The sequence below is a fragment of the Vespa crabro genome, chromosome 5 (genome assembly GCF_910589235.1).
Source record: "Vespa crabro chromosome 5, iyVesCrab1.2, whole genome shotgun sequence".
NCBI classification, from domain to species: Eukaryota; Metazoa; Arthropoda; class Insecta; order Hymenoptera; family Vespidae; genus Vespa; species Vespa crabro.
Genome location: NC_060959.1, coordinates 11313152 through 11339593, shown reverse-complemented (window position 1 = coordinate 11339593; position 26442 = coordinate 11313152). Strand labels below are relative to the sequence as shown.

Genomic DNA, 26442 nt, shown 5'->3' with positions numbered 1-26442 from the left:
TTTTTTATTCCTTCTTTCTTTTCTCTTATTTTTTTTTTTCTTTTTTGTTCTTTTCTTTCTTTTTGGTAGTTAATACGGAGAACAAGACCGGTTACTTTATTTTCGTTTCGAGCAAACAAACGCTTTTACCTATTGCCAGTAGTAAAATATATAATAAGAACGGTATGCGTTTATAGTATAATAAATTACGTAGATCTTTTGAAGTTGCTTTCGCGAGAAATCAATCGAGGTCAAATACGCATATGGGTGCGCATATGCGTTGGAGAACAAACCAAAAAAGAAAATAAGAGAGAGAGAGAGAGAGAGAGAGAGAGAGAAAAAGAGAAGAAGAAGTAATCCTTTCTAGCGAACGAAGGTCGAGTCTTTATACATTACATAAAACGAGTAACCACGTATGTATCTCCGAATATAGCTGCACATAGTTTCTGTATTTATAGATAACGTATTTCCTTCTGAATATAGCGCTGCCATTGTATACATCTGTTCATTCTTCCGCGAGCTCACATGAGCGAAGAGCGTTTACTTTGTACATCGAACACGGTAGTATGAATAAAATAGGGAACAGCCCGTACGAAAAGGGTGTGGTTATCGAAATATCGATATTTTACGAGAAATGTCCGAAAATATTTTACTTCCTTTTTAACCAACGACGGATTATCATTAGAAGGCTTTACGAATTAAACGATTTGTAAGTAAAAAGAAGAAAAAGAAAAGAACAAATCCAAACTCGATGTAATTCCTAGGATCGATCATGATGATTCCGATACAATTGGACAAGATTTTATTGTTCATCTCAATTCTCGATTAGGAGTTAGCTCGTGTACACGGTGCAAAACTAGGGCCCCATATATATATATATTTATTCTTGACTTTTTCTTCTATATCTATTTCTTCTTCGTTTTTTATTCTTTCTCTTGTACGAAGCAAGAAGTCAACGAAGCACGAAAAGAATTATTTCTCAAGCCAACGAAGAGGCTGCAAGGTTGTCTTTTACTTTTACCTATCGTTTGCTATTTCTATTACAACCGCGTAATCCTTCGTCGGCGTTATAAACGAGCGCGTTTTCAAAAACGACATGTTACTACCGCGGTAGATTACTAAGCAAAAAGATACCGTAATCTTTTCGCCGAGCATCCAGCTGAAGAATAAAAACCTGTATTCCTGCTAAATCGAACGCTTATACTTTCTCTCTCTCTCTCTCTCTCTCTCTCTCTCTCTTTAGGCAAGGACAATGTTAGAACGGGCATAGGAATGGTCGTTAGGAGTAGGATAAGAAAGATCATTTTTTAAAATGGCGTTCTGCCGGAAATGGACATAAATTCTCGCATTATCTCTCTCTCTCTCTCTCTTTCTCTCTCGTACTCCTAAATTTCGTTCATCTTTGTTTTCTTCTCAACGTCACGTTCTCGTATCGCGAGAAGAATGAAGGAGAAGGGAATTCGACGTTAGAAAAGACGCTATGGTACGACGAGAGAATATCCAAGGTCTAGCTTCGTTAGTGTTACAAGGCAAGCCGTATATTCGGCTCGTTGCGAAACTTTCAGACTTTGATAGCGCGCATGCGAGCCTTCTTCTTCGCGCTCGCGCACTCGTTATCAGATCGTTATACCGGTCGTGTCTAGCATATTAGGCTGCGTTTAACCTGTTCCGTTCGTTTTTCAATTGGCGCGTTAACTCGATTGGATGGTTTCTTCCTTTTTTTTTTTTTTCTTTTTCATTTGGAAAAAAGAGATAGAGAGAGAGAGAGAGAGTGTGTGTTTCTTTTTTTATTTCTCAGAATAACGAGCAACGCTCATAAGTAATAAATGAGAGAGGAAGAACGATGGAACACTTAGGATAAATTTCTTGTAATCGACGTTTTTGAAATTAGGTCAATGACAGTTACGCAACCACGTTCGCATGCGTGTACATACTCTCGCGTATGCATTTCTCTGTGTTCTTTTTCATATAATGTCCCAAGATGATAGAGCATGTTGATTATTTATCGACTAAGAACTTTTAATAGTTTTGCATTAGAAATTAGCTTGGCTAATTAATAGAGATAGAAGTATTTCTTTTCTTTATTTTAAAAAAATTTTTTTGGACAAACGATAAAAAAGATCGTATCTGGATATTCATTCGTTTTATTTCTTTTTTTTTTTTTTTTTTTTTTTTTTTTTTTGTTATAATCCTATCATTAATAAAATCGTCATAATCTTATTGAGTTCTATGATTTTATTCAACGATTACGAACAATCGATCTCTTCTTTGTTTTTTTTTCTTTCTCATTATTATTGTTTCTTTTTTATTTTCCTTTTTTATTGAAGGCAAATCATCGAAAGCTATTGCGCATTGTTTTTTCTATCAGCTCGCTATCGACATAGTCACGAGTAAAGATTCGATATCGATTTATCCATAGTTTCGATGATCGATAATCGTGAGACTCGCGAACTCCGATCGTTCGAAAGGTTGTTTCGTGTACATATACATATATCTAAAAGGCGCGAGATCTTTTGCGATTTGACATATGTAGGCGTAGGTGACGTGAGTGCGCGTGTGCGTGTGTGTACGTATGTATTTGTGCGCGAGGGCCTCGAAGCTCACGGCCATCGTCTTCCCTTCATCCCACGTGTCGATGCTCTGCGTTAGAAACACACGCACGCACGTACGCACGCGTATCGTGTCTCTTCCTCCCTTCTTCTTCTTCTACTTTTGCTTCTTCTTCCATGCTCTTCCTTTCTCGTCTTCAGCCCTCACGCTTGCACACATATCGTCTACACACAGTAGATCTCTTCTTCTTTACGAGAGTGGGTGAGTGAATGTACGAGCGAGAAAGCAAGAGAGAGAGAGGGAGAGAGAGAGAGAGAGAGAGAGAGAGAGAGAGAGCGAGAGAAAGAGAGAGAAAGGAAGGAGAGGGAGAGTGGGGAGTCAGAGAGAGAGAGAGAGAGGGAGAAAAAAAAGAAGGATAGTATATGAGAAGAAAACGACCTTGGTCCCACGCGGCCATTGGCCGGTACCAAAGGAAAGGAGTCGGTGATAGGCCCTAAAATGTTTTCTACTATTTCTACGAGTATTCATTGCATATGTGTGCTACAAAGTACGTGTACGCGATAAAAAGAAAAGGATAGAGATAGAGGTAGAGAGAGAGAGAGGGGGTTGGGAGAGAAAGAGAGAGAGAGTAGTGCAAAGAGGAGAAAGAACTACTCATACGCGTTTTCTTGCATCGACGTCGACCTTGTCGGGGCATTGACCGTCGTTTTTTTTCCCCCCAGCTAAAATTTATCTACCAATCGAATCGTTCGGCCTTATCTTTTTGCAAAGCCTCGAGATGTACATAGTTATATATCTATGTATTACACGTGCACGTGTAAATCCGCTCGTTCTAAATTCGTCGATTTCTCTAATTCGACTTTGATCGATAATTGGAAATATATAGAAAACAAACTTTCTATATATTCTTACTCGTGTTTCTTTTTTTATTTTTTTTTATTTTTTTTTTTTTCAACGTCATTGTAATTATCAATGTTTGAATTTTGTTAATAAGTTGAGAAACGATTGGGAATATTCGCAAGATAAAACAATTAAGAAATTACGATTAAGAAGTTACGGATTATTATTGTAGTTTCTGTTATTGAATTATTATTTTATATATACGATATAAAGATCGTATCTTTTGAGAATCATAGGTATTCTAGAAGATATATAGCGAATAGTTCTTCGGTAGTAGGAGATTGTGCTTTTTTACTGGCTGGCCTTGGAATACGAATAGACCGGCCTAGAAGAGTGCATTGCACCGTTGCCCAATTCCGCGTTCTTTATTTGCAAATTTTTCTTCTGACCGTGCCAAAGGATCGTCGGAGTATCTTGACCCCTTATTCCCGGAAGGTTTTATTAAAAAGAAAAAGAAAGAAAAAAAAAAGAAACCAAAGAAAACAGAAAACAAAAAGAAGAAAAATCACCGAGCAAGATTAACAGTTGAGATAAATATTTTCCTAGATTTCATTTCATTCAATTGGACATAATGGTATTATAGGTATCAAAAGATTTCTCAAGATTTTCTTTCAATAATTTATTTATAGAACACAGGCGTACACACATTCGCACGAAATAGTACATACGGAATAGTAAAGCGAATATAATACGATCGAGAGCGCAAACGGAGAAGATAACCTTCGAATATCAATAAACATGGTAATACACACAAACACATTCGAAAACGTCGCGCGTCTTATCTCGCGCCACTACTCCGTTCATTCAACGTGAAACTTACTCGCACTCCGCTGGCCTCCTCGTTCGATGACTCGATGACGGTGCGGTCGCATGTTATAAACACGTTCCGAAGTCTCTCTCTCTTTCTCTCTATCTCTCTCTCTTATAGCTTACATAATTCTTTCGACGAGTTTTTTTTACAACGATTTGCCGCGCGCGTGTATCTTGCATAGTTATGGATAAACAAAACGTTTGAGCAAGAAGAGTGCGTAAGAGATGTTAGCATTTTTTTGATAAATATTTTATAAAAGAATAAATTTCTCTCTTATCGAAGATAGAATTATCAGGTTTTAAGCGTATGCAACGCGCGAATAAAAAAAGAATATATATATATATATATTTATGTGTGTATATCATTTTGGTCGATTTTCGAAAAAAACATCTTGACCGACGTAATTTCGTACTTTCTCGATAAGCGAGGAGAGTATTGAAAAAGAAACAAATTGCAATATACCCAGAACGAAGAAAGAAGATGTGGATGTGTACGACTCGAAATTTTTTTAGCGAAGCCAGGATCAGAAATACGAAAAGATCATCTATGTATTTCCGGGCTCGCCTAGTTATGACTGGTTAGAAAGAAAAAGAAAGATAGAGATAGAGATAGAGAGAGAGAGAGAAGGATCGGGAACTTAGCGTGCAAAAGCCGCCTACACACGCGCGCGTGACTCGGTCGTTGGCCCCTGCACAACCGTGTTTAGAATGTTTAGAGTGTGTAGCACTCACACATTTGTACAACGATATTTCCTCGATTCTATATTAGGCTGCTTACAAATATTGCGATAGACGTGTTACGATGTCGCGAGCTTTCGAGCTTCTCTCTCTTGCTCTCTCCCTCTCTGTCCTTTTTACTATGAAAGGCAGAAAAAAATATGATGCGAGATATGTCGTATGTAACTTATGATAAAAAATTTCCCTATATTTCTTTTCTTTTTTTCTTTTTTTTCTTTTTTTTTTTTTTCTTCGTTTCATCTCATTCTATGGAAAATATATCGAAGATAAATTACGAACGACTAACCGGGCGTGACTAGGATAATCCGGATATCGATATTCGATTTAACGTGGCGGGAAATCGAGTTTGAAATTTAATTCGTCGTTCGGGAGAACGCGCTGAGAATTCGATACACTTCAAGACCAGGTTGCTCGCGTCGAAAGGACAGGTGGTTTGCGCCACCTGGTCGAGCCCCTCGTTCACATTTCTCTCTCTCTCTCTCTCTCTCTCTCTCTCGTCTTCGTCTCTCGTCTCTTTTCACACTCGATTTCCTTATTCGTCTTATATCATCGTTTATAATCGCTCTACGTTTCTTTTAATGCATGAGTCTTACTCTCCTTTGGTTATTTCAATTGCAAATCATCGCGGACATATCGCAATCCGAGAATTTATATTGCCAATTTTTTCATCCTTTACAATTTTTCGAGTTAACATCTTTTAACATCTCTATTTTGAAAACGTACCTATGATAATAATAATAAGTATTCTTTTTACATATGTGTAATTTTATATTCATTATACTTAAAAATTGTCGACCGAACTAATTTGATTTTTAGCTTCAATTTTTATTCATTGATTTTCTGACAAGGTTTGAAGGTCGATCACGTGCACATTGGACACTACTCCGAATCGTGTAACGTAATCAGTATCGCGTTACACACCTGCGCGTATTATACGCACTAGAGAGTAAGTGATAGAGAAAGAGAAAGAGAAAAAAGTATAGATTACGGAAGATTGTGTCCGAAGATGGCCTACATATCCAGCAAGCTGCAAGAAAGGGCATCGACGTCAAGCTGCCGAGGCTTTTCTTTATGTTTTTTTTCTCTCTCTCTCTCTCTCTCTCTCTCTCTCTCTCTCTCTCTTTCTCTTGGTCTTCCTAAACGAGGAAGATGTTGGGCCTGTACCTCTACAAGAGAGGGAGAAAGAGAGTGAGAGTAAAAAAAGGGGTTCCTCGGTCACCAGCACTTCCTTTGCACGCTAAATTCCCGCGGTCGTTTTTCGGTGGTCCCTTCGAATGATGAAAACCCGTGAGAGAGAAAAAAGGGGTTCTCGTATAAGTAGAAGAAAGCGTGCGTCTTCTACATCTAATGCGTGCTTTTCTTGCGATTACGTATTCATAGCGTTTTATGCTCCCTTGAATTTGCCGGATGTGTAAATGGCTCCTTCGAAGAATGAGATATATTCTCCTTTCAAACGTATAAACTCGCTCTCGTTTTTCGTTAAAACTATTCATTTGAAATATTTATTTATTTAATTATTATCTATTCGAACTAATAATTGTCATCGGACAAATTAACCTTTTTTTTTGTAATAATACGATGCAATTAATTTGTGATTTCAGGAGTAACGTTCAAGGCTCACAGATTGATCCTCGCAGCATGCAGCAAACATTTTCAGGAGCTCTTCGAAGGGATGCCGCCTTCTCCCGCAGGACTGATCGTTATTCTCGACGGGACGAGCGCTCACAATATGGCGTCGCTTCTCGAATTTATGTACCGCGGAGAAGTACACGTGTCTCAGGAATCTTTGAGCTCTTTCCTCAAGGCAGCGGAATGCCTTCAAGTATGTCTACATATTTTTTCCCTCTCTTTCTTACCCTTCTCTCTCTCTCTCTCTCTCTCTCTCTCTCTCTCTCTTTTATCTCTATCTTATCGTTTATTTAATTAACGATAGATTACTCGAAGAAACGATTTAAAGAATACAAATCAGATGCGAGTTTATATGGTTAGAAAAAGTGTAATTGTTAAATTAAACATGATAAAAGAAAAAAAAAACTGTTGGAACAACAGGTAAAAGGTCTGTCGATCGAGCACGAGAAACTAGCAGTGGCGCAGAGACATGCGGCTGAGAGCAATAATTCGTCGACGGACACCGGCGGAGAGGGTGGCGGGGGTGGAGGTAGCGGAGTTGGCGAAGTCGGTGCACCAGGAAGTATCGGTGGTAGCAGCAGCGTTGGAGTTGGTGGTAGCGTCGACGGTAGCGGTAGTGGAAATCCAAATGGTAGTATCGCTGCTGGTGCAGTATCTACTACGAGTGCTGTTGGCGATAGTGGAGTCGGTGACATCACCGATCTCAGCGAGGCCGGTGAAGCTACGATGCTGAGGAACAGTATAAAAAGACGCAGAGACGCAACCCCTACGCCTGCGCCGTCCCCGGCACCGGCATACACCGTACCCAGCATGTACTCTCACTATTTCGAAAGTCCCCCAAAGAGGTTAATGAGGTAAGGCCCTTTTATTTTTTCGTTCGAAAAACTACGACATTATTTTCGCCATTATTTTCCTAAGTTTCCTCGGTGACCTTTCGCGAGACTATTGTGTCGATTAAATGGATTGACGCAATGAGGAGGGAGGACGTCCTCCCTCCTCCCCCTTTCTCTCCGTTCAACATCATTTAGAGATTTAGAGCTCTTTCGATATTATGCAAGCTATGCGCGTTCGTGTACGCGCATCTTTACGTAAAGATTTCTATGCGTGTGAGTTGCACGCACAATACTTTGGCTTATCTAACAGCCGATTCTCCGAGGACTCTCGCTCGGTTTCGTAATCACGGTTTGATAATCGATTTCGTCATTTATTTTTTGTTCATAACAAGAAGAAGACACGTGTTGTTGTTGCTTTTTTTTTTCTTCCCTTGTAGTTTCGTCATTACTCCGGTACTTCTAATAAACAATTTTAGTGTTCGTCCGATCTTGCAGATCGCCAAGCGACGTCGACACGTTAGGTAGGGCGAGCGTGTTGCGCGACGGTGCAGCATTCCGGCCAGCTTCAGCACCGCATCCTCTTCTTTTGGAAAGTCACTTTTATCAGCCCTTTGCCCATCCCTCGGAAACACCAGCTCACTCGCATACCGCGCCTCACACGCCAACGGAACTCGAGCAAGAATTGGAACAAGCGCGGTCGGAGGAACGGAATAACTGTGATTACAAGGAAAGCGTCGCTGAAGGTTAGTTGAATATTGTTATAAAATCATCGGTCTAATAAGATATTGTAATAATTTGGACGAAGAAACGAGTTATTTTGTAGAATCTAATTTTGCGAATATCTTCGCATTTGTTTGGCAGATCTACGAATAAAGCAGGAACCGGTGGTATTGACGGATCGAGAGCGAGCAGAGAAATTGGCAGAGAAATTATCGAGCGAGGTATATTCCGGGGGTAGGGGGTTCGAGGGGTACGGCTCAAATTCGGAACATTTACAACGTGGCGCGCAAATGGGTTCCGCGATGGTATCGATACCACCGGCACATCCACCGACTCCAGATCTCAGTCCCGCTCCAACTACTCCTGCCATGTGGAATACGAAGATGAACAAGGCTGGTACCGTATCGACACCCGAGGGTGAGTACGACTCCATTTCTTTTCCCGTTATTTTTCTTCCTGGCGATAGTCGACGATAGTCAACGATTATCTTTTTATTTCTTTCTTTTTTTTTTTTTTTTCTTTTTTTCCTCCTAAAGAATCGAACGTCCTCCTGCAAAAAAAAAAAAAAGAAAAATAATATAATAATAATTTTTCAATTGATCAGACCTTTATTCGACTCGTTGCATCTCAACGCATACATAGGCTGCACGTGGAACTCTGATCGATGTTGCAACTGGGAGCCCTCCGTAATATCTCCCCATCCTCTCACGAACCCTTTTCGTCCCTTCTCATTCACTTTCAAGGCTCTTCCGAGCCGAGTTCTTCCAATCCGTGAACAGGAAGAACGCGCCTCGTCGAGATGGTGCCGAGATGCTGACTACGAAGGAGCACTTTGCTTTGTCATCGTGAAAACGAAATTTTGACGAACGTGCCTTACGTTATAACATATTCTCCAATTTGGATATTAATCAATGGGATACGATCTTCGACTATAACATTAAATTTTGGCGATAACATTCAATGTTTACGGATCATTATCGTCACTTTTCTTTCGAAATGTTTGCGCTTCGATAATCGAATAACACGATGGTATCAACATTATAAAAAGCAGTCTTGAGTGAACTTTCGAAACTTCCGCATTACAAGGTTCGACGATTTTCAAAGTCGTGATTCGTATTAACCACAACGAGGCGCATCCGGAGAACTAGAAGGTTAGCTGTTGGCTAGTCGCGTTAAGTTGCTGCTCGAGGTGTCACAAAGAAACGATGAGAGAGCAAAAAAGAGCAGGAGCTTGAACAAGAGAGAAAGAGAAAGGTGCCGACGAATTTCGAAGTCGCCGGCGTGTGCATCGTGGTATATATATTTTCGTGGCAAGGCAGTCCTTTTTTTCCTGCCACGTGTCTACGTCACAATCTCCGCTTCGGCGACGCTCTAACGTGCAGAAAGAGAGCAACGGAGCAGCCCGTGGGTAGGACCGATTTACGAGAGCGTTTCTGTGTGCGTAAATCCCTGTCTTTTTCTTCGTCATCGTACGTGTCTACTATGTGCTACGTGCACGTGTACGTGTGTATCTGTCTAACGCCCATCTGGGACGGTTGTGCCTTAGAGCACGAGGACTCATCGCCGCTCGTTGGTGTCTCTCTCTCTCCCTCTCTCCCTCTCTCTCTCTCTCTCTCTCTCTCTCTCTCTCTCTCTCTCTTTTTCTCCTTCCTCGCCTTCACGGTTTGAACAAAGTCTACAAAGAGGATGCAGGCGAGCCACGGTGCAGCCACTGGGAACATCTTTTGCTTCGACGAGCAGATCACCGGGCGTGACGTTTACGACGCTGCCTGGTAAAACCTAAAGCCCTGAAGTCGCCATTATTTTTCGCGATTTCGTTCCAACGATCTTCTTCGATGGATCATTAGACGAGAGAGAGAGAGAGAGAGAGAGAGAGAGAGAGAGAGAGAGAGAGAAGAGAAACGAAGAAAAAGCATCCACGAAAAAAAAGAGATAGAAACTACCTTATCGTTACACGATCTTCTAATATTAACTCGCACCAGATAATAAATGAGAGATAGAAAGACCATAATACAGATTAAATCTTTGATCACTCGATTCAATTTCGTGCTGAGATGCATATCTCGAATTGGACTTTGCGTCTTAGCCGATCTCGATGCACGCCATGTCGACATTAAAAAACAATTTTGATCGACACGGCATCCTTAAATTTTCTTTTTTAATGATTGCAAAAATGTAATTCAGTCGTGACCTCGACTCTATCAAGATCAAAAGGATCTCTCTCTCTCTCTCTCTCTCTCTCTCTCTCTCTCTCTCTCGTTCTCGTTCTCTTGTCGTCTTATTTTGTTTCTTTTCATTAGAAGTTTAGATTAGATTTGAGAAGTTTGGATTTTTATCCGAGTGTACATTTTAACGTCATAACTTCTTTCAACTCGTAACTTTTCTTGACAAACTTTTTTTTTCTTTGTTTTCTTTTTCTTTTATTTTTTTTAAACGATTTTTATGCTTTAGAAAAAGGTTCATATTCTCCTGTGAAATCTATGTATATAACTGTAGGATCGTACGAGATGTATGGAAAGATTCGAGGAATTAGGGAACGGTATTTAACGCTGTAAGTGTCAAAACGCGCTTAGACGGAGAAAGATGGAGGAACGCGAGAAAGAAAAATCACTTCCTATCTTCTTCTCTTAGTAATTCTATGAGATACGTACAGTTATACTCGCGTTAAAATCTCACGTTCGTGCGGCCTTAAAATTGCTTTTTTTTGCTCCCCCTCCCCCATGTCAGGGCGTTCAGGCTCGATCGTTAGAGGAAGGAGGAGATGATGATGATGATGTGGAAAGAGAAGAAAAAGATGTCCTTTAATCGTCTTTCGTTGCCTCAAAAGGTTCTCACATCTTCGAATTACGAAAGAATTTTCGAGAGCTCGTCGTTGAATAGAACGAATTCTTTGGATAATTTCTATTTAATATCGTTCGTACTTTACCTTAATAATAATAAAAAAAAAAAAAAAAAAAAAGAAATAATAATAAAAAAAAAATAAAAAAGAAAAGAAATAAATAAATAAAAGAAAAGTAAAATTAATTGAAGGTCTTTATATCAGAGAAAAAATTACGAAAGGAAAAGAAGGGTGCTTGCAACTTAAAAATTTAACTATCATTTCGTCATACTCGAGGATAAAATTCATTTTTGCGGCTTTGCGGCAGGTCCATCGGGATATAATTTATAATGTGACGGAGATATGAAAGTTACACGGCCGGGCCGTAACTCGTTAGATCCACTGGTAGAAAACCGCAGGAAATAACTCGAAAGTATCGTACGGTTGAACGATCTCGTACCATTTTTCTTCTTCTTCTTTGCTGCCAACTACCATGTCTGAAACTTTCTCTTGGCCGTTCTCTAACGTCCAAGAAAGAAATCGTCTAACGTTGAGATCTCGTTAATCATATTACTATTTTTACAAACGTAAAATGTCTATGAATGGAGACACGAAATTACCAGGTTTAATATAATCGGACGAGAAGAAAAATGCGAGACAATAGTTTCATAGATTAAAAACGATAGATTGAAACAGGAAATAGGCGTTATTACGTTAGAATTTCTTTGAGGGTGCAATGAAAGGGGATGAACGCTATTCCCCTTTAAAAGGCACGCACGCATGCACGTCCGGTAGCGAGTCTGAATTATTGAAGAGAGACAGAGAGAGAGGGGGGGGGCGGAAGGGAAGAGAAAGTGCAGTTGCACTCGGCACGTGCAGGCAGGTGCACTGGCTCGAGCGACCTTCCGTTTCTTTCTTTTTTTTTTTTTTTTCCATCTTTTTTTTTCTTCTTCCTTCTATCCCCCTATCTCTACTTTCTCAAACCGTTCCTTCTTCTACCTATAACGTTCAACCCTTCTCTCCTATTTCGCGCACGTGCCTCGTAAAAGTTTCAATGAAGCGTGTGCGACGACTATACACATTGGAAACTTCCGAGTTGGAGAAGTACGCTTGCATATGGTCGCTCGATTAAAGATTAATCCTTCCTTTCGGACTATTAATTCAGTCTAGTCTTTTTCTATCGAGATTGTACGATTGTAAGAACGAGAAATTTATCGTCTCTATCAATTCTTTCTTTTTTCGATTGATCGACAATCGTCATTAAGCATTCAGAAACTTTTCTATCTTTTTTTTTTTTTCTTTTCTTTTTTTTTTTTCAAATGCGACGGCGTTCTATAATATTACACGTTATAATCTATCGTACTATAAAAAACTATCTCGTATACTTTATTCCTTCCAGGTAATTGCAGGGAAACGATTGCAAATGCTTTTCTTTAACGCGTAATCAAATATTTTTCGTACGACAATAATTATAATTAAATCTTTTAAAAATCAGTTCTCCAATCCTTGTGTCGTTACGTGACCGATCGATAAATAAGAGAATCGTTTTTGTTTTCTTTTTTCTTTTTAAGATATTTCGTCGTCCACGATCACGAACTTTTTCTTTCGCATTTCTACCCGCACGAATTATCTTATTAGGAATCGTTTAAGCGGCAGAACGCGTGTTTCTCTGTGTAGAAGCTAGTGTGTTTGTGTTGATACGCGTACGTTGGACAGAGATAGAGAGATAAAGAAGGAGAAGGAACACACTCGAGGTTCTTAGAATCAATTAGAGTTCTTTCGTGCCTCTATGTTGGCTAAGTCCTCGCCAACTTTTTCGTCCCACACCTCATTGGCTTAACCTTCTACCAGTCGAAAATCATTGCACAATGCAACACGTAAGCACGCGAGTAAAGATTCTGCAACTCTATATATTCCCCTTTCTCCTAATCTCCCCCCCCGCGCCTCTTTTTATCTCTCTCTCTCTCTCTCTCTCTCTCTCTCTCTCTCTCTCTCTCTCTCTCTCTTTCCTACTCTCGCTTACCTAAGTACTTTCTTTTTCCGAATCGTTTTCGTCTATAGTCCCGTTAGAGACTAGATTCTCGTTTTTACACGTAAAAAGAAAAAGAAAATCGTTCGATGATGAATATCTTGCTTTTAACCCAATATCTATCATTTTACATGGGCGACGAACGACGTACTAATTCTTTTAGATTATGATAATATATGTGTTTTATTTCATAGGAAATATATTTCTACGCGTGATCTATTTTTAAATAATAGTGATCGTAAAATAGACACGCTGACAGACCGAAATAGAATGGAATTGTTAGAAATTAGATCGCTGAGCTCGTGAGCGAGACAGCACGATGCCGGTGTCGGACTCGTTATTATCTACTTTGTACTACAAGTGAGTGAGTAAGAGAAGCGTGTTATTGGCGACGAATGAATATCGTTTTCCCCTTGAAAGAGTGAAAAAAGAGAAAAAAATAAAATATAAATAAATAAATAAAGAAGAAGAAAAAAAAAGAAAAGAGAGAAATGAAAAGGGAGAGAGATAAAGATAAAAGGGTCTACCGATGAAGGTGATATAAATCGTTGGATATTTTTCAGAAAGAATGCGAAAGGCTCTCGATGACTTCCATCGATGTGTGTCATGGTCAGACACAGTTATACGGGTGTTTAGAAATGTTAGAAAGAATTTGGTGAACGGCAAAGTATCTCGCTGCAAATCGTACGCACACAAAATTTCTATTAGCCTATAACGAAAGAATATTTCGAATATTCCTGATGTAAATTAAGATCACGGGACGTACGAAGTAATGATCTTTTCTCTTTTACTCGTAATAAATGACTATACCAATTAATTTCATTTCTTCGATTAATTCGTCATGAAAGAAAAAAAAAAAATGATTCCATTCTGTTCGACGGCGATCGCATTTTAACGAAGCAATTTAAAAAGGGCTTCGATTTCAACGTCGATTTAAATGTGATATCTTAACTAAAGAGAGAGGTGTAATTGTACATAATCGTGCGGTCGTCCTTTAATTAACGATAAAACGTGCGGATCTTGCGCGTTCACCACAGCCGCAATGCTTTGAGAGAGAGAGAGAGAGAGAGAGAGAGAGAGAGAGAGAGAGAGAGAGAGAGAGATAATACTTGCAAAAAATTCCGGAGGAAAACCAAACGATTCCGTGGGCGACTACCGGAGAGAGGAGAGTCTCTAATTCGGGTTACTGCGATCCTACCGCATACTGCTACCCTCTGACCGATCAATACGAACCCCGGGGATGCCTATCGTGTCGTTTTCTCTCCTTGTCAGTACTTTCTCTCTTTCTCTCTCTCTCTCTCTCTCTGTCCCTCTCTCTTTGCACGCGCCTACGCATTAAACTCGACCAACCGTGATACTTGATAATTTGAAGAAATTACAATAAATTTCGGTGTCTGAAAATATTAACATCATAAAAAAAGTGACACGAAATTTTCTATAAAATGGTTCAAATAAAAAAGTGAAAAGAAAAAAGAAAGTAAGAAGAAAGAGTACGACAGTTTCTAAAAGAGAAGAACTCTTACGATATTACGCGAAGCACAGAGGTTTGTTACGGCTGCATGCGTGTAACATTGAAAGCGGTAATACATGAATATCAAAGAGGGAAGAGAGGAGGAGGAGCAGGAGGAGGAGGAGGAACAAATTGAAAGCGCGAATGATGTGTGAGAGAGAGAGAGAGAGAGAGAGAAAGAAAGAATGATAGGTGACAATCATCTGGTCTGTTCGTAATAGAAAATAATCCCTCGGGTCGTTCGTACAGACTGATTCATATTAGAGATGTCACGATTTCTTTCAGTGAAAATAGAAGCTTTGATCGATCTTAAGATCTCTCGAGAAATGATGTCTCCTTTTTTCTCTTTTTATCAAAAGTAATATCGAATGATAAGATCGATAAGTCTTGTTGGAGATAAATCGTTCATTCTAATCTTACAAAGGTAGTATAAATATTTATTTTTGAATCAGCCTATAGAAATCTATTCCAAACGCAATACTCACGCTTTACGTTTTTGTTCGCGAGCACAAACGGCGCCGCTCGTTGCGTGCGTGGCTGCGCGTTTACGTTCGAAGACACGGGTGCGCGCGCGTACACACGCGCGCACACACGCGCACACACACACACACACATGCACGTTCGAAGCGGTCGACGACGACGACGTCGTCGTCGTCGTGTCGTTGTCGTTAACCGTTAGAAGAGGAGGTGGAGTTTGTGACAGTGATGGTGGCCGGATACGATAGAGTCTAGGCTGCTCATGCAATACCGAATTCGGGTCACGAAATAATTTATGATAACACCGTCAGAGGGCCAACTCATGCGACTGATAAATGAAGCATACGTATTAGCACGGTCCGACGTTCATTTTTCGCTAGAGCTCTTTTCCGTCCTGTTCTTTTATATTTATAAATACGTATATACGTATACGTGTACATGGATACACGTGCACGTGATCATTTCCTAACAGCTTTTATTTTATGCAACGAACAAATTGTTCAACCGCCTACTCGTATATCTTTTGTCGTAAGAATCATAAATTTCGTATTTCTATCTGTATGAATGAATATATTCTACTCGTGTATGTACATTTAAGCTAATACGAAACACAATACTAGAGACTAACAATTTGGTAATCGTATGTAATCGGGATGCACGTTCTGCAATTTTAAAATGGTACTACTAAAAAGCATCGGGCACGTCTATTGCGTTCTATGTCATGGTCACTATATCGTATCGTATCCGTCGATGCGAGCGAGCATGTTCCCTATGTTTTCAACGCTACAAAATGCAGCATACCTTACGCACGAGTAATTGTGCTTTACGCCGGCCGGATATCCCAATCTATGTGTTGTGTACCATGTTCCGGCGTACTTGCCCCGAATAATAATTTATTAGCATTAAAATATCAAAGTGTTCACGCGCGCGATGATTATTTTATGAAAATTTGAACTATTCATGATTAAAAGAGTAGTGTAAGTCACGTAGTAAGCCAAAAATATTCAGGCAGACCGAAAAAATAGAGACACGAGCGTTTGAACGATTTTTTTTTCTTTTGGTCTTTTCTTCTTTTTTTTTTTTTTTTTTCTTTTTCTTTTTTATCTTACGAAAGGAAACGCTTCGGTGGGAAAGAGGGACAGAGAAGAGGGACATGGTCGGTCCCTCCGAGCTTTATTACCATACTCCTCGGCTCGACAAGTCGGAATAAAACAACGGAGAGGCGCGTTAGCTCGGCGCTACCCTCCCACGCACAATGCGTAACGCTATCTTCCCTGGAAATCCAGGAATCCCTCCTCTACCTCTCATCCTGCTCTTTCCACCCCTTTCGGAGCTTCCAACGTCCTACCCATCTCTGGCCCTCACTCCTCTCTTTCTCTTTCTACTTTCGTATTTTCCTGCACAAAGGAGAAACGCGGCAACCACCACGGGAGTATGTCTCTTCCCTTATCGAAATGCTGCATCGTGGGCGTACTCTCACACATTTATACCTAAGTGTTCTTCTTCTTTCTCTCTCTCTCTCTCTCTCTCTCTCTCTCTCTCTCTCTCTCCCTCTATATCTCTCTTTATCTTTCTCTTTCTCTCTTGTTCATTGCGGAAGTTTCTGGACGCTCTCGAACGGTAGCGCCACCTGCATAAAGATACGTTTTTAGAAAGTAGTGGGGATGAAAAAGCTCTTCTAATTTACTGCAAGAGTATAGATAATTCAATCTCTCTTTTTATCTCCTTCTCTCTCTCTCTCTCTCCCTCTTCCTCTGTCTCTGTCTGTCTTTCCATCTCTCTCTCTCTCTCTCTCTCTTTCTCTCTCTCTCTCTCTCTCTCTCTCTCTCTCTCTCTCTCTTGTGTTTTTCAATTTATTGCTATCGAACAGGTTCTATTAATACAGTGGGAATCATTGGACATTGGACGTAGGCAAAATCGATTCGGATCATAAAACTTATATATCGAATTTAAGAGACACGTATTTTTGGTGGGAAAAGAGCAATTTTGTTTTTCGTTAGTAAACGCGAAAAAAAAAGAGCGTATGATAAATTGCCATTAATATATTAAATTCGTTGTAGTCGTTCGCAAAGGACAAAAGTTACTCGTTGATTGGTCGATGGCACGGGGTACCCGAAAATGCTTAAACGCTCCTGTTGGTAGAGCACGCACCAATCAATAAACGAATGCGTGCGTGCACGGATGCGTGTGCGACTGTGTTCGTGCAACGGCCGACGCATTGGTGTAGGTGCACGTGCCGCCAAAAGTTCTTCGTGGACGACGACGCGCAAGGTTTGCGTGCTTCGACCGTCGCGTTTGCTTACGTAAGTGTGTATGCGTGTGCGTGCGCGTGCGTGTGCGCGCTTATGCTCGTCCCCCGTGTTGCTGCTTGTGCGTACGCGCTTGCTACATCGCGTGATTGTACGTGGAGACGTACTTACTTACGTAGATGCGCGCTCGTGTGCGTGACACTATGTTGAGAGTCGAATATACGTCGACGAGACCGTTCGGCTATCTCTCGTGGCTCCTCTCGTGCTTGAAATTTTTTCGAGAGCCTGCCGGAGAATCATCTCGTGGGGTGGTCCATCCTTGGAAAAAAGAGAAGAGCTCCTCCTAAATGTCCAAAAAAAATGACCTTACGAAAAATTGCTTTCTTAATAATGAGACTTTTCGCATTATTTTAAATAAGAAAGACATCCCAATCGTTTCTCCTTCTCGTCGATGACACCAACGAAAGAATCAGTTGATTATTTTTTCTTTCTCTTCTTTCTCTTCTTTTTTTTTCTTTTTTTAGGACTTTATGAGAACTAGATATTACAAAAAAGAAAAAAGAAAAAAAGAAAAACTATAATTTAGAACGTTTGACGGAAAGTTCGAAATTTTCGTCCGCCTGAGAATTTCTCTTTGAAAGTGGAAATGGAATGTTGCGGTCGGACAAAACTATTGTACGAGGCATTCGTTAAATCTATTTGTTTCGTTATTATTATAAAACATTGACAATTAGATTTATCATTTTAAGAATTGTTATAATCTCACGTATATATTACATCGGCTCCAGAAAGGATTCTCAACGGACATCTTGAATCGTGGAGAAGTTTCGAAAGTGGACCGTTGTGCAGGTTATGGTTTCCCCTGATGGTCTCTCCTCCTTTGCTCGGTGAAAGAGGGTTGGCATCCCTTGCAGCCGCGAATCGACCAGGGCTCTTCTCCTCTCACTCCGTAGTACACTTCGAATAAGAGGGGGAGGGCCTAGGGCTCTCCCTTGATTTTGGGCTGCAACGCACACGCTGCCTGACATTGATTTTCCTCTCTCTCGTCCTTTGCCTCTTTTTCCTCTCTCTCTCTCTCTCTCTCTCTCTCTCTCTCTCTCTCTCTCTCTCTCTCTATCCACCCCTTCCTCTCTTTCCTTCTAGTCCTCCCTTAACTACGTTGTTTTCCATGTACCTGACGTCCTGCCGAGAAAATATTTCGTGAATTTTAATTAATATTGTTTTCGAGCGTGTATAGGCCGTCCGAAGAATTAATGGAACTCTAAGTATCGCTAAGTAATTTCGTATATCCTTCGTACAAAACAAGTAAGAGGAATTTTCGTAGAAAATTGTTAGAGCCAAAAATAACGTGCAAAACATCGTGTTGAATTTGTAGACGTATCAAAAGAGCATCACGGGATAACGGGAGGCTGTTTCTTAAATCGAACAGATTTACCACGGTATCCATAGTAACGCAGCTAACTTTTCTTTCGAGTAACTACCTCTCGCATCTCTTCCCTTTCGACTCTTTCTTATTTCTTATGATAGGCCGCCTGCTCGACGACCAATTTGGCGCCACCGAACAAAATGTGTCAAGGTCTCTCGATCCACGATCAGGCACTCGCGAGTCCTCTATTTCTCTTCCCCTCTTTCTCCTTTTCGTCTTCGTCTTCATCTTCGTCTTTATCTCCTTCGTCTTCATCTTCGTCTTTATCTCCTTCTTTTTCTTCTTCTGCTTCTACCACTTTTATACATTTCGTTTCCACGGGAAAAACACGTCCGTTGCGTTTGATCAAGGCTACTCTACTAACTTCTATCATTTTGAGAAAATAGGTCGGAAACGTATTTCCTTTGAATGGTTATTTCAGATTGACTGTTGGACAATAAATCCAATGTCACTGATAACAACATAGCTCTTTTACTCTTCGTATTATCAAGATACTCAGATAAGAATTGAAGAGCTCCATTGTAAGACGTTCGAATACAGTATCGTTAAATTTCTACGATAATTGTACGAGTTAATTAAGATACCCTTGTATACAAGAATATCTTTGTAAAAATGTAAAAATGTAGTGGGATTTCTCTTTATACGTCGGTGCTTCGTCTTTACGTTATTCTATCTATTCAGTTTGAAAAGGGAAAAAGGGTCAGATCGTCGTCGTAGTTATAATCCAATTGGAGTGGGAGAGACCTTGGAAGTTGCTGCGTTTCGTAACTTAACCTTTCCATTTTCTCCCCTCTCGACTACTTCATCGTATCCAGACTCTCGGGCTTTCCTTCGATCCCTTCGGTCAAACACGCACGATTCCGCTGAGAGAGAATCGAAAAGTAAGAATTGCGAATGCTTTTTTCCCTCTTTTTCTTTTTTTTTTTTCTTTCACCGTATCTCGCATCGCCGATCTATAGATTGTTCTCGTATAATTTATAATATCATTCGAATAATTTGAAAGAATGAAAAACAATGAAATTCGAGCAAGATCATTCGATTCGAAATTACAAATTATTCCCCGATCAAAGTTTTTCTATATCTGGAAAAGTTAAATAAATCTATGATGATATCACGATAATGATCGATGGGCGAATGTCTCGAAATCGAGCGATTTCTAGGCAGAGCAGATGGCGGAGCCTTTCTCGGAAGCGATCATTTTCGTTTCCTGAGCCTTTCGGCACCGTTTTGCGTTTCTGCATGTTTCTCAGGGGCGTATCTACCCCGCAGCACTATATCTGTCCTTTCTTTTTCTCATCCCGTGAAAACGTACATATGAACACATACAAACGCACACGTTCTCTGTCTCTTTCTTTCTTGTGCCTTTGTCTCAGGCACTCTCTCTCTCTCCCGCTCTCTCTCCCTCTCTCTCTCTCTCTCTCTCTCTCTCTCTCTGTTTCACGCGCTCGTCTTCACGGATCCCGCTCTTTGTTCCCCCGGTTGGATCCTTTGTGAATTTCATAGTCAGCTGCACGAAACCGAGGCCCGCCACCGCGGCCCCGTTTACTTTTTCTAGGATGCCCGGCTTCTATTTTTAGGTGCTATCCGCCGAAAAGCCAGAGAACGCGCGGTTCCGCGTGTAAGTACACGCGCTCGCATCTCACCAACTACCACGTACACGCTGATTTTTCTTCTTTTGATCCAGTTTCTTATCGAACGACAATTGATCTACACGCAAACGATTTTAATATTTTACCATTAATACCAGTGTGACCTATAATTTTTTAGCGATAGCGCAAAATCAGAAGAAAGAATTCGACTTAATTATTTGATATCAGTTTATTATTTATAAAAAAGAAAAAAAAGAAAAAGTTTAGAGAACGTGTTACCGTTCCATAACATCTACGATTCTATTCGTTCTTAACTATTTTTGGGGCTGCCATTCTTCGTTTGCATTACGTGTTTGATAATATCGAGATAGCCTACAGGATTGAAATTTCGAAGGAATATTTCTCTCTTTTAGGAGAGAAAGATAGAAAGCGTGACGTACTATTTCTTATCGAAGTTGTACTATAATAGTCTTGAGCGCAACCTGCCGTGTTCGCACGACGTATAATGAACGCGTACACGCACACGCCTTTCACGCCCACGATTATTTATGCGTTGCATGTGGTGGTCGTAACGACTTTCGAGGGCCCACGTTTTACAGCGTTCTAGCGTGCGAGCCAACCCTATACCTACTTCTGTTTTCTACGTTTCAGCTCTTTCTTCCGACGATAACGTAATGTTACTACTTTCGACACAGTAGATAATCCACCATCGATCTGATATCTCCTATTCATTTATTTTCTCTCGAACGACAATTTTCTTCGATCGATCCAAATAAATTAATCTTCTTATGTTTCTTTTTTTTCTTGTTTTTTTGTTTATTCTTATATAAAAAGAACAAATTAAAATCGCGCTTGATCGATTCACTTTGTCGTTTTGTTACTTGTATTTGATTTCTTCTTCTTTGTCGTTTTCTCTCTCTTTTCTTTTCTTCATTTTTTTTCTCTCTCTCTTTTCGTGGTCCAAGAATTTCAAACGAAGCAGGAAGAGTTAGAAACAGTCACGGTCAGTTTGCAGAACGTTAATTTCTAACGATCGGTTCCGTCCGACAAAAGAAAGAATAAAAGAACGGAGGATGATCAGTGATCTCTTTCTCGTGAATGGTGAGGTTCGAAAAGAATGCGAGTTAATCGTCCTCGATATGGGGAAGCTAGTTGCTCATTGGATGGCCTTGCACGCGCCGACGATCTCTAGAAGGCATTGGCCTGATGCTCTACCGTGAACCGTTCCTTCGTCGCCGTTGACTTTGTTTTCTTCTTATTGAAGGGACTAATGGCAAAGCGTGCGCGCGCGACCATCAGGCTAAAATATAGCCGGCGCGAAGTAAAAGGATGGAAGATTACGTAACTTGCATTTTCTACGCCAAGATTTGCCTCGATCCTCGTAACACGTGGAGCATGATCTTTTTAATTAAGTTCAATCCTACAAATTTCTTCCAGAGAATCACAGTAATCACAATCCAATTAATTCTCAAACGGATTGTATCTAATTTAAACTCTTATTGTACGAGGAGTTAAATTCAAAATCGAGTATCGCTGGGTTTCTTCTATTTATATATATATACGTATATATATATATTATTATTATTATTATTATTATTATTATTATTATTATTATAAAATACATCGCTTGTGACTTATCAAATATTTCTTTCTTCTTTTTGTTTTCTTTTTTACAGGTAAAAAACTAAAGTGTCCCTTTTGCGAGAGACTGTACGGGTATGAGACGAATCTGCGTGCCCATGTACGACAGCGTCATCAGGGCATCAGGGTACATTGCCCATACTGTTCGCGAACATTCACGAGGAACAACACCGTACGACGGCACATAGCACGAGAGCATAAAGGCGAGTTGAGTCTAAAAGCTTTCCAAGAGACGAATCACTCGGCCTCTGATTTGGTGCCGCAGTAACAACATTCTCCTCGACCTTCTTATCATCGTCGCCGTCATCATTGTTGTTGTCATCGTCGTCGTCGTCGTCGTCGACGTCGTCGCCGTCGCCGTCGCCGTCGTCGTCGTCGTCAACGTCGTTGTCGTCGTCGCCGTCGTCGTAGTCATTCTTTTCTTCGTGATTCCGTGACCCAGTATGCCGAAGAAGAAGAAATGAAAATGAAAAAATATCGAAACCACCGAAACTTTTTTTTCGGCTACACGCTACACGAAGAATCTAAGGACAATTGGGGAACCATTTAGTTCTCCATTTACCCTTCGACGTTCGACTCGAACACACCGTCCCTATTCCTCGATCGGTAAACGCAGTAAGACGATGTTCCATGATGTTTATTCAAAATCCTGCCAGCTTCTGAGAGAAAAGTCCTTCCAAATTAAACGAGGAGGAACAAATATCCAAGGATCTTTGGCTTCGATCAATCGATCTCATGGATTAATATGTTGGATCCATTTTTTTTTTTTTTTCAACGAACTGGCAATCTTTCAAAAACGTTGGCAATTTTCGAAGAAGCAAAAGGACATCTTCAACATCTACGATAATTTTCTTTTGCTTCGTCTCTTTGATTACTTTTTATTTTTCTTTTCTTTTGTTTTCATTTTTTCCATTTAATAACGATTACAAGAAAACTCAACGGCTGCATTTTACGAGACCAAACATCGTTCGAAGACCATTACGTCATCATCATCGTCTTCGTTGTCGTCGTTGTTGTTATCTACCTGGGATCATCGTCCTACTACCACAGCATCGTAGACCGAAGCGAAGGAACTTTAAGGTCAGGTTTAGGACTCGCAGTTTTTTGAAAGATTCCTAAGACGCACGGTGAGGAGTTCTTTCTTTTTGAAAGAAAGTTTTTTCTATTTTTGTTTCTCTTTAAATCGTTACGTTAAATGTCGCGAAAGCGAGTTCTTTCGTTTTGAAAATGAAAAGAAAGAGATTTATTGAGAAACCATGAGCATTTTTCGTTTCCGTGCCTCTTGGCGGATCTTTCTGAAAAATATACGTCGCGAACTCGAAGTGAGAAAAGCTGCCGTCGTATAAGAATACGATTATTAGAAAAAAGGGAGAGAGAGAGAGAGAGAGAGAGAGAGAGAATGCGCGTGTGAGAGAATGCGCGTGTGAGAGGATGCGTGTATCTGTATGAATGAGAAAATGTGAGTAAGGTAGAACGAAAGGAGGATTGTATGCATGAGCAAGCAAGGAGGAAAGTTAGAAAAGGGAACGCCAGCGAATCACAAAACTAGTCAATGAAAGTGCAACGGTCGTCTAGGGACTAATTAACTATAACTATTAAATGAGAAAGTTAAGCGATAAATGGAAATAGACGATGTAAGTAAAGAGCAAAAATAGTTAAACGAATGATAACAACACACGTGGTTAATACAAGAATAAAAATAGTGAATAAACGCGCGAATTAATAGTATAATAATATATCGAAGATAATGCAAAACGGAAATAGTCATAGGATTGAAAACACAAACTCAGGTAAATAATACATACATACATTTATTAATATAAATAGGTATATGTTGAACTAGACGAAACGTTTTTCATAGTTGAAGCTGCCGAGTACCGATAATAGAGAAACAAAGAGAAAAAGATAGTAGAACGAAACCACCATGGTTGTCCCTTTTTTCGATCATTCGCGAAAGATAAATTGAAGAGTAACGAAAAGTATATACATATACTGTATGAAAGGATGATCGAGAAGAAGTAAAAACAATTATCGGTTGCTACTACTTTTTTGATAGTTCAAACGTGTTACAAAGAGAAAGATGAGATAGTCTCTTCATCACCAATTTTTATTAATTATTATCACTACTACCATAAAAATGTTAACTTTTTCAATGCAGATCTCTGGAACTATATTACTGTTGAAGAAAGTCGAGCCTAGGATCGATATTTACAGAGATAACCGTACACACATACGCATATTTACAGAAACGGGTGATATAATGAATAATATACATACGTCATACCTTAGTTACGTTCAATCGTTCACACGCGCAGTGCCAAAACAATACTAAAATACCCAACTCGAACGAGGTGCATTTCGTTTTCACGCGTTTCCCTCTTTTACTTCTTCTTTTTTTGTTTTTGGTTTTTTTTTTTTTTTTTTTTTATTTGCTGCAAGATACGAGACTTTATTATCTATTATTATTATTATCATTATTAATTATTATATAGTATGGTTATTATTATTATTATTAATATTATTATCTATTATTATTATTATTACTGCTATTATTATTATTATTATTATTATTATTGCTATTATTATTATTATTATTATTATTATTGCTATTATTATTATTATTATTATTATTATTATTATTATTATTATTATTATTATTATTATTATTATTATTATTATTATTATTATTATTATTATGATCATCATCATTGTCGATCGACCACCACCATGACTATATCACCATTTTATCATTATTAAAACATCCGACTATCCGTGGAGATTATGATATATTATATATCGCAAGAAGAGGTGGTGGCGAGTCGCATATAACAGGATAACGAAATAATACTGAAAACACGATTTTTGTACAGCTGACAGTTTTATACGAAAAGTTTATGAGATTATTACGATTCTAGGACGAACCGTCATATGATATAAACCGGAAAGCACTAGAACATAGTTTCGCTCTTTCTATGGAATGGTTCGATCGGAGTAAGGAAAATAAAGCAATTTTCTTGTACAATAATTGTCATAAAGAATGAAAAGTCACGTCTTTATTCGGGGTAAAAAAAAATTTATTCATCATTTTTTCTAATAAGAATATTACCGATAAGAAAACCGTCATTGTTCTCATAGAAATGGTTAAACATTTGTTGCTTCCTTATTCCGATTTCTTTTCCTCCTCCCTTAGAAAGACCGATTACGTTCGTGCGAAACAATCACTACCACTTTGTTATTTATTTACAATGTTTAAATAATGGACTTTTGTCCGAAGCAATAGAATCGCTAATCGGGAATATTAGAGAATAATAGAGAGAAATAGATACGGGAAATAGTAATTGAGCCAAACTGGATCGCGTTTATACTCTTAGATTAATGATAAGGTCTCGTGAAGAAAAGAAAAAAAAAAAAGAAAAGAAAAAAAAGAAACAAAAACTGCACTTTAGCCCGGTTTTATAGATTGTGATCAATGCAATAGCTGTATATTATCTATTAATATTTAGATACTCCTAGTCAGGATGGCATCGCGATATTACTTGTTGCAGTATTTTACAAACTTTATACACAGATTTTTCTCTTTTTTACTCGATGAAAATGTCGTTTATTCTTTCTTATTTTTGTTACAGTGAGAAAGAGCATTATAAAGATTTATATTCACAACGATATGCCTACCATAAGTTTATCAGAGAGACAATAGACGATATAGAATTGTTTAGCGTTAAAACAGCAGAACAAAGAAAATGAGAAACATAGCAAAGAAGATACATGAAATAGGATATACGAAAAAGCATATTATATACATATATATACATATATATGTATATATGCTGACACTTCGTTCTTTTTCCTTTTTTTTTTTCTACTATTACTACTGATAATATTTAATATAATATTAATTATTTTTCTTATTATTGTTTTCAATCGTCCGTAAAAGTGAGCGAGATACGTCGTCGTTCACAATTTTTGCCAAAAGTATGAAAGTACTACCTCATCGTTTTTATAATGTGTGCACATTTTTACGCGTAAACATAACAGGGAACACAACTTACAATAATTAACAAAACAAAAAAGGAAGAATTCTGTACATTCCGTACAGTTACCTACTATTGCTACTACTACTATTATTACTACTATTACTACTATTACTAATACTACTACTATTACAAATATTACTATATTATAATCAGCGAGCCCTGTATACTGGGTGATACAAAAGCACGGATCTCGAAGCTCCTTAGGCTCGAATTTCGAATCGTTCTCGCGACTTGTCGCCGATAATAACGATAATAGTAACGGTGATATTACGGTTTTTTGTACAGCACTTTCTCCACCTACCCCCTCCCCCCTCCCCCTCAAACGCAAGCTCAAGTCCTTTTTAATCAATCTACGATATTACAAAGCATTGATTTCTTTTTACGGGTAAACAATACTAGTCAAGCGTACAAACAGACCGATTTTTACGAGTATTTTTTTATCCTACTAAAGTTTCTATCGATAGGACAAGGAGAGAGAAAGAGAGCGAGAGAGTACATAATTAAATATAT

General features: G+C 39.1%; 1 protein-coding gene and 1 long non-coding RNA gene across 10 annotated transcripts in view; one reads left to right on the top strand and one right to left on the bottom strand.

The window, feature by feature from the left end:
- The window catches only part of LOC124424491 (zinc finger protein chinmo), a 41420-nt gene extending 18440 nt beyond the window's left edge, over nt 1-22980 (top strand). For 8 of the 9 annotated variants that reach the window (XM_046963628.1, XM_046963630.1, XM_046963624.1 and 5 more), the window contains 5 exons: nt 6579-6799; nt 7027-7460; nt 7935-8182; nt 8301-8576; nt 21934-22980. In XM_046963628.1, the coding sequence (XP_046819584.1) occupies nt 6579-6799; nt 7027-7460; nt 7935-8182; nt 8301-8576; nt 21934-22166 (1412 nt within the window). In that variant the 3' untranslated portion in view covers nt 22167-22980. Of the gene's footprint in view, nt 1-6578; nt 6800-7026; nt 7461-7934; nt 8183-8300; nt 8577-8763; nt 15007-21933 lie in introns of those variants that run through there. The other variant, XM_046963634.1, reaches the window with a different exon arrangement.
- On the bottom strand, nt 17928-21918 carry LOC124424499. Its single transcript, XR_006942323.1, has 2 exons — nt 18724-21918; nt 17928-18424 (listed from the first exon to the last, which is right to left on the bottom strand). It is a non-coding gene; the product is annotated as an uncharacterized LOC124424499 (long non-coding RNA).
- Nucleotides 22981-26442: the final 3462 nt, after the last annotated feature.